This window comes from Felis catus, chromosome B3 (genome assembly GCF_018350175.1).
Source record: "Felis catus isolate Fca126 chromosome B3, F.catus_Fca126_mat1.0, whole genome shotgun sequence".
Taxonomy (NCBI): Eukaryota; Metazoa; Chordata; class Mammalia; order Carnivora; family Felidae; genus Felis; species Felis catus.
This window is the reverse complement of record NC_058373.1, coordinates 70,288,678-70,298,082: the sequence shown is the minus strand read 5'-3', so window position 1 is coordinate 70,298,082 and position 9,405 is coordinate 70,288,678. Positions and strand designations below refer to the sequence as shown.

At 34.0% G+C, this 9,405-nt stretch overlaps 1 protein-coding gene across 1 annotated transcript; it reads left to right on the top strand.

The window, feature by feature from the left end:
* Window positions 1–7,051: 7,051 nt before the first annotated feature.
* On the top strand, window positions 7,052–7,984 carry LOC101094933 (olfactory receptor 4L1-like). The gene has a single exon (XM_003987361.3). The coding sequence runs from the start codon at window positions 7,055–7,057 to the stop codon at window positions 7,982–7,984; it is 930 nt and encodes a 309-aa protein (XP_003987410.1). The 5' UTR covers window positions 7,052–7,054.
* Window positions 7,985–9,405: the final 1,421 nt, after the last annotated feature.

Sequence of the window (9,405 nt, the reverse complement as noted above, 5' to 3'; positions counted from 1 at the left end):
AGTTATTAATGACATCTTTTTTGGCAAGCAATTGAAACAATCTTTGAAGACTGCGTTGCAAAGTACACCAAGATCATCTATTATTATTAATTTTGTAAAAGAAACACCTTGTATAACAAGAATTTACTACAATATTTTATAGTAAAGGGACAATGTTATGAAACTATTTTGTGCCGTATAGTTTTTGAAAATCTCATAGCAAATTACCTAAATATAAAAAGTAATTGAAATTTTAGTGAGCATAAAAAAAGTTATACTATCAATGTATAATGCCAATCGTTTTTTAATTTAAATTCAAGTTAGTTAACATACAGTGTAGTCTTGGCTTCAGGAATAGAACCCAGTGATTCATCTCTCACATATAAACCACCCTCCTTAATGCCCATCACCACTTTAGCATAACTATTTTAAAATTTCTACTTTCTGAATATATTAATATTGTACATATTATATGTTGTCAATAGTAAATTATAACATACAGAAATCTATTTTCATGTTGGGGATGTTATGCTCAGAAAAGTCTAGAGATTATTCATCTGAAAAATTACCCAAAATGTTAGGAGGGTAGGAGGATAGACTAGAGTAGTATGAGGGAAAGCAAGAGTCCACTAATTCAAAGATGTCTACAATTCTTATAGCACAGCTAATCAACCAATACTCTCATGTCCATTGTAATCAAGCCAAAGCTCAGAGAGAACGACAGCATGTGGCAGGGCTGGAAATTAAGTGTAAATATCTCTCCTGGTCATGCTAGGGCAGCAGCCTCAGTGTCCTATCAATTCCCACTTGAAATTTGGATTCCCAGAGCTCCAACAAATCTGCCTCCAAGGTGATTCACATTTTTATAAAACAACTAGAAGATAGTATATACATTCATAATATGGAGCATCACAGAGCGTGAAAAGCAGATATTTAATTTTGAATAACCCCTTGAACACATCTTTCTTCATATTGTGCCTTTAGAGCAGGTAAGTGGAAATGTCATAGAGAGCTAATTCAATAGAGGGTTAATATACTGAAGATGGTATTTTAATTTTGTGTTGGCTGGAAGGAAAAGGCTGTGGCTTTTGAGACATCAAATGCTCTCTCACTGAGAGATTGTATTACTACTTCACAACAACCTATGACCAAGAGTTTCCATACAAATGTATAAAATATATGCTCTCAAAATGATACTAAAGGGTAAAACCTGGCAGTAGGTGTTCAGTGATTACCAATTTTGAGTGAAATTAAGAAAAGTAAATTGTGAGCACCCAGATAACTCATACTATCTTTGAAAACAAGGCAATTGCCGGAAACTCAATTTTTTCATAGAAAAGGGGATATTTTTATTTTCATCATTTTAGGTACTGACAGACACGTAATAAGCACATTCTACTGAGAGCTGGAGAAGGAGCTGGCAAAGGAGAATTAATGACCAGAACTAACAGGTAGAAAATTTCTGAATAAAAATGACCATCAGTTTTATCTCATACAAATGAGATCTTAGGAAAAAGAAGTCCTTCTAAGATGTTCATACGCAAGCAAATGAAGGAAAATGTAAATAATTTAGGAAACTCATAGGAGTATTCTAAATAGTAGGAAAATATCAAGAAAAACACTTAACAAAAAGAGAATAGTGACTTTCCAAATATATAAGGCAGTCAAAAATATAAATTCAAAAAGGGGACATTAAGAAATTTAAAAATTAAGGCATATCAGATCTGCAGTTATGTCATCGACAGCTCCATAGTGAACTATATTTGAATACAAGCAGCTGGATAGAACCAGAAAACTATTGAGAATTACTAATCTAATATAGTAAAGATACTTTTACTTAAGAATAAAAGCAAAAAATGTATAATAGTTTGAGTTTTATTGACCATAACTCATATAATATATTTACTTGTTTTAAATACACATTTCAACAATTATTGTTGTTTTCACATAGCTATGCAACCATCACCACAATCTTATTTTAGATCATTTCATCACCACAGAAAGAAAATTCATACCTGCTTACATGCATTCTCAGCTCAAGGTGACCACTTTGTAGTAATGTACTTTCTGTCTCTATAGATTTATGTTTACCAAACATTTCATATAATAAAATCATACGTGTGGCCTTTTGTGTCTTGCTTCTTTTACTTAGCATGTTTTTGAGGTCCTTCAGTACTTTAGCATAAGTATACATAATTTTTGAAAACATACAATTAGTCAAGATTGAAAATTTTATTTTTCTTAAAGTGCCCATAATGAAAGGAGAAGGAAATATTTACATAAATCAATTATTTTTATATTAAGTAATATGTATTGTATACACATGAGCAAGAGCAGAAATGCTCATATCCAAATACCTAATAAAACAAGTCTTGGGTTGCTTCTTTCCTTTTGTTTATATTTGTTTATTTATTTTGAGAGAGAGTGAGTGGGGGAGGGACAGAGAAAGAGAGAGAATCCCAAGCAGACCCTGCACTATCAGCACAGAGCCCAAACATGGGGCTCAAACCCACAAACCCTGAGATCATGACCTGAGCCTAAACTAAGAGTTGGATGCTTAACCAACTGAGCCACCCAGGGGCCTCTTGACTTGTTCCTTTCTTAATGGGTTTTTATATGGAAAATTCTCAGGATTGCAATCTTGGATTTACATGACTGATTCAGATTTAGCACACGCCATCTCTGTGCTCATGCTGTGCCTGGCCAGGAGCTTACACATACACCATGTCACCCATTCCACACCGCTTTAGGGTGGTCCTGAATCAAACACTTGAGAAATTTACTTAATTATGTGGATCTAGATTTTTATTTACTAAATAAGGTGTAGGGAATAAGTGATTACAAAGTTCCCTCCCAGCTCTGATATATAATTATTCTACCATCAATTTCCTCAAAAGCACCTCATAAATTGAGGAAAAGTTAACTATAATAAAATGTACAATTGCTTATTGAAGAAGAAGAAAATTTTCTTCACTAATAGAATCTCTGTCTAAACTACATAATTTATTTCTTTTCATTTATGTTGCCTTTATACACTTTTTTTTTCTTTTTCTAGTCTTCAATTCTTAACTTTATTTAAGTAACTTTGCTTTTCAAGAAATTCTAAAATAAATTCTCTTGTAAAAATGGGATCACTGATTCAAGATACCTCTATCCTTTTCCCTTCAGTGGTTAAACCTACACAAAGCTATGAAACTGATGCCACAATTAAGAAGAAGAATTTCTGTTGGAAGATTGTAATTTCCCCTGGAGAGTCTCATTGGCTAGAAGTCTATACAAGTATCTGCAACAAAGTGCAAAGTTCTGAACATAAATGAAATGGGACTTGGCTCCTTATTTGACTTAAAAGGTAACTAGGCAAATAATACAGGGATACACAGGAAGACTATACTATAAATTGAAGAGAGATAGATGACAGAATATAATGGCCTCCTAGCAGCAGTCTGGGGTGATAACTGAAGAATGGTCAAGGAAAGGAATTCCAAGTTAAGTTCAGGAACTGGCTGAATGGAATCAGGGGAAGTGGACTATGTCAGATCTAAAGGCATAGGTTATGGAATCTTGCATTGGGCTCAGATTCTCTCCAGATAAGCTTTCTCTGAGATATAGAATATCAAACTTCAGTGAGACAGTATTTACTAAGGTTTAGTGTAGGATGAAAAAGAAAGAGAAGAAAAACTACAAAATATAGGGAAGAGTAGTAATCTCAATATCTGATTTAAGAAAGAACTCTTGTTCTCTCTTGAAGACAGACAGTCACACTGAGTCTAACAGTAAGATCATCTGCACAGTAAGAGTGCTGAATGGACAAGCTACCTGAAGAACTGAAAGATATTAGGTGCTAAGGTATGAGGCGTAGGGGGGTTTCCCCAGAGTGGTGGGGCTAGGATGAGAAAGACAGTCTCCTGAAGAACATAGAGAATAAGAATCAATGGACAAAAGGGGAGTAAACTCATGAAAAACATTTTTAAATGATCCTTAGGCAACATTCAGCTTTTCAGTTATAGAGAAAACCCACATTTTGAGGCTGCAATTACTTTTCTTGTCTTAGAACTTACATACTTCTTTATGTTAATAATTCATATTTTATTATTATTATTATTATTATTATTATTATTACTGAGAATGAGATTAAGTAGCCAATAAACACCATAACAAGTCAAGAGAGAAGTTGTGGAAGGAAGAAAAGGCCTTATAGTTTCACAACCTTAATGGCACTTCTTTCCTGCTTTTTGTTTTTTGTGGGTTTCTTGTTGTTGTTCTTTCAAGTTTTTATTTAAATTATAATTAGTTAACTTTTAGTGTAATATTGATTTCAGTAGTAGAATTTAGTGATCACTTACATAAACACCCAGTGCTCATCACAAGTACCCTCTTTAATGCTCATCACCCATTTAGACCATCTCCACCCACCTCCCTCCATCAACCTTCAGTTTCTTCTCTATTGTTAAGAGCCTCTTATAGTTTGCCTCCTCTCTCTTTCTCCTTTTTCCTCTTTTCCATATGTTCATCTATTTTGTGTCTTAAATTCAACATAGGAGTGAAATCATATGGTATTTGTCATTCTCTGACTTACTTTGCTTAGCATAATACACTCTAGCTCCATAAGAAGAGGTATATTTATGTTAAGTACAGAACTAAAGAAATAGTTTTTAAAACTTTCTCGGGAAAGGAAGAAGATGAATAAGAGAAACAAATGCTGGGAAAGCTAACAACATAAATGAATGCCAGCTTACCCTCTCAAATAAAATAAAAGGCAAAATAAAGCTGTAATTTAGGATTTATTTGTATTAATTGCATTACACTTAAGAGTATTAATTTCATATCCAAGTTTTTCTGTTGTCAGTGTATCATGGGGCATGAAATTCCATGTAGCAAAGGTATTCTTCCCCAATTGTAACTGGCATATTCATTTCATCTGATAATCATCAAAGCCAGTCATTTCTCCAAAGTGCATATAACTATTAAAATTACTGTCATAAAGGTCTCCAAAGTAAAATTCCTGCTCACTCACCTGATAATCATGTAACACAACCCTTCAAAGAGAGCATGGTGCATGGCTGTCCTCTGGGTGCTCGTCCAGACCCAATGTCATCGTTCAGCATCCACTCTGTCTCCTGGAGGTTGACCAACAAGAACATCATTTTCATCTTTATTTTCCCTAATTGTATTCATTGTCCAGTTCTTAAAAATATATAAGGTAGGAAATAAATTGAGGGAACTAGGTTGGATAATGGTGATAGGATATTTTGACAAGGGTCTGAGTAGAAAAGAAAACAAGGAGGACATTATAGGTCATTGGAGAAAAGAGAACAGACACTTCCTAAGCATCTTCATATCTGAATTCAGTCCCTTTTCTAAATGTACCACTCCTCCTACTCACTGTTCTTTATTCTCTTCTTCCTATAAATCCTCACATATTCTCTGAGCCTTGTTCTTCCCATGGGGATTATTTTTAATTTTTAAATGTTTTGAAGATAACAGCAACCAAACTTAAAGCTGTATCTAAAAGTGTCCTTGGGAATTGGCCTCCATTCATTTTTTAAGTTTATTTATTTATTTTGAGAGAGAGAAGGAGAGAGAACATGTGGGGGAGGGGCAGAGAGAGAATGGGAATCCAAAGCAAGCTCCACACTGTCAGCATGCAGCCCCATGTGGGGCTCGAACTCAGAAACCCTGAGATCATGACCTGAGTCGAAATCAAGAGTAGGATGCTTAATTGACTGAGCCACCCAGATGCCCCTGGTCTCCATTCTTTTAAAATTCTTACAATATGTTACATCACCATGTACTCAATTAAGTGTTTTTTTTATTTGGTTTACTGCTATTTTTAGCTTCATTATTATGTATCTTTAGATTGTCTCTAGACATAGGGCATTCATTCATTCTATAAGAAAACACAGTGTAATTAGCTGTAACACAGAAGGATTCCAACATACCTGCCGAATCATACCTCCTAAGGAAACCACATGGAACATATGAATTCAATCAATACTTGACTAGACCATAAAAAATACATTCCTTTAACTTTGTAGGCAATATGTATATTGGTATGAGGTCAAATTCAGGCATCAGACTGACTGGGCTTGAATATCAGCTTTGACTTTGTTAGCTGAGTACCTATAAGTCGTTAAATATTTCTATGCCATAGTTTTCATATATGCAAAATAAGAATAATCATAATATTCACCTCATGAGATTCTTTGAGCATTAAATGTGTTAATATATGTGAAACACTTAGAACACAGTAATATTTAGCACATACTAATAGCTTAATAGTTATTATTTTTGATCACTCTAGATCCTATGAACAATGTCTAAAAGCTAAGTAAAGACAATTTAGTATGGCATGGCACAACCAAAAACAAATCTGTATGTTAGAGTTGAATCATTTGACTAATTACCTCTTAACTACCACTTACAGACATTTACGCAGAATATGTACACTTCTCACTATGAACAACAGTAATATGAGGGTTAGGAAAAGAAGTTCATAAAGATTTTCTTTCATGTATAAATTAGCCTCTAAGAGTGTGTGTGTGTGTGTGTGTGTGTGTGTGTCTACACTTTCTTCACTTATTTCAGAAATAAAGAATAACCTTAAAAAATGACTTCAGTGATAAAGGACAACACAATTTCCTCATCTTCTGAATTCTATATTCCTTATATATTGTTTTAACATAATCTCAAGAGGTGACAGAAAATTGTGATAATAAAAGGAAAAATAAATACTAATGTAACTACTTATCCAATTTTTGCAAGTGAGCAAATTAGTGAGTCAAGATCAACTGATAAGAGTATCATGTGATCAAATAAAACAATAGAAAATAAAACTTCCATTCTTACAAATTCTTTTTAATTGCATAACTATGAGAATATTATTTCAGAATGATATAACCCATAAAATAATTCCAAATTATAGATACTGATGCCGATATATTTAAGATTCTGTGTTCTCATAATATCAATTATTATCATCAATTAGAAATAGGAAAACATCAGTGCTAATGTGGCTTTATTTTTTTTTTATTCTCTTTGTATAAAAGAACTTCTGGAGTCTTTCTGAATCAAGTAAATGGATCTTAAAAATGGATCTGTAGTGACTGAGTTTATTTTACTAGGATTTTCTGGACAATGGGAACTTCGGATTTTCTTCTTTGTAACATTCTCCTTAATCTACAGTGCTACTGTGTTGGGGAATGTTCTCATTATGGTCACAGTGACATTTAGTTCCACCCTTCATTCTCCCATGTACTTCCTCCTTGGAAACCTCTCTTTTTTGGACATGTGTCTCTCCACAGTCACCACACCCAAGATGATCACAGACTTACTCAGTGAACACAAGATCATCTCCTTATGGGGCTGCATGACTCAGATGTTCTTTATGCACTTCTTTGGGGGTGCTGAGATGACTCTTTTGATAGCTATGGCCTTTGACAGATATGTAGCCATATGTAAACCCCTGCACTACAGGACAATCATGAGCCACAGGCTGTTGAGTGGGTTTATGATACTTTCATGGATAATTGGTTTTATACACACCATGAGCCAGATGGTATTAACAGTAAACTTGCCTTTCTGTGGCCCCAATGTCATAGACAATATATTTTGTGACCTTCCCCTTGTGATTAAGCTTGCTTGTATGGAAACATATACCCTGGAATTATTTGTCATTGCTGATAGTGGGCTGCTCTCATTCATCTGTTTCATCCTCCTTCTTGTCTCCTACATTGTCATCCTCATCACCGTACAACAAAAATCATCGGGAGGTCTCTCCAAGGCACTGTCCACACTGTCTGCACACATGATTGTGGTCACTCTGTTCTTTGGACCTTGTATTTTTATCTATGCCTGGCCATTCAATAGCTTCTCAGGAAATAAAGTCCTTGCTGTATTTTACACTGTTTTCACACCCTTACTAAATCCTATTATTTATACCCTGAGAAATCAGAAAATGAAAGAGGCCATGAGAAAATTACAGTTCCAAAATGTTATCTCCACATAGAACTCTTATAGAACTCTTAGACTTGAACACTATATATATATATATATATATATATATATATATATATATGATTTTTTAATGTTTATTTCTGACACAGAGAGAGAGACAGAGCATGAGTGGGAGAAGGGCAGAGAGAGAGGGATACATAAAATCTGAAGCAGGCTCTAAGCTCTGAGCTGTCAGGACAGAGCCTGATGTGGGGCTCAAAACCACGAACTGTGAAATCATGACTTGGGCTGAAGTCAGACACTCAACCAACTGAGCCACCCAGGCACCGCAGTTGAACACTATATAATTAACACAACTTCCAAATATTATGCTAACATAATTTTCATAGATTCTGTATAATACATGAAGTTCACTCTTATGTTAGACCAGTGCAGAACCATAATCAGTGCAGAAAATAATAAAATATTTTAATACACATTTACTGCTGTTAAAACACATAATGATAATGAATGTCCTACGGCAAAATAAACATTTGAAATCATCAAGCACTTTTCCATAGATATTCAACATCTATTTATTAGTGAAGATATAAATATGAAAATATATATATGGTGAATACTAATAGAGATGATTTTAATAGATATGGATTGTTAATGACATTCATAAAGTTATACTACCTTTAAATGATGGAGCAGTACAAATCATGATTGAGATAATGTGAACAACAATGAGAAAAAATATGAATCTAATATCTTGATGCAATGAGACAAAAAAAAAAGAATAAGTAATTAAATCTGACAGCATAATGAATATAAAATGCAAGAGAGAATGTGAGATACCAGAGGGAAGAAACCAATGTAAGGACAATTTCAGTAGAACGACATAAAGCATCCTTGAAACCAAATGCTCCAAGAAATATCGTAAATATGTATGCACAGTTGACTTTCAAACCTCAATAAATAAAAATAGGAGCATATTTCTTGATTTTATGCAATATATCAATGTAACTTTTTCTTTCCAAGTGCTTTACATAAAACTTCAGTTAAATTTGCCTCTGATAAGCTTATAATCCTTGTTGCAATTATCAGCTAAATCTGATTTGGTTGTGAGTGTTGAGGAGGGGGCAGTGCATGCTAAATTGAAAATATCATATTCATTGATAGTAATCTTAAGTATTCTCTCCCAATTCAAGACACCAACGTTTCTTGCTTCCTCTATGCAACAGCTTTCTATTGATCCTAAACTACTGCATAAGTTCTTTCCTCTATTGAATGTACTCTCTACAACTATCCAGAGTGATGTGATTAAAATGCAGGTCCCAATGTTTCCTCCCTGGCTAAAATTATTTTGTGGCATTAAGACATAGGTTCACATCCTTAATTGACCTTTAAAACCCAGCCTGTCTCTGGAAATTTGCTCTAATCTACCTCTTTTCATAATGTTATATTAACACTGACTTTCTTTCAAACTTT

Excerpts from the sequence above, each read along its gene's own strand:
- LOC101094933 (XM_003987361.3), top strand. The coding sequence starts at position 7,055 with ATGGATCTTAAAAATGGATCTGTAGTGACTGAGTTTATTTTACTAGGA.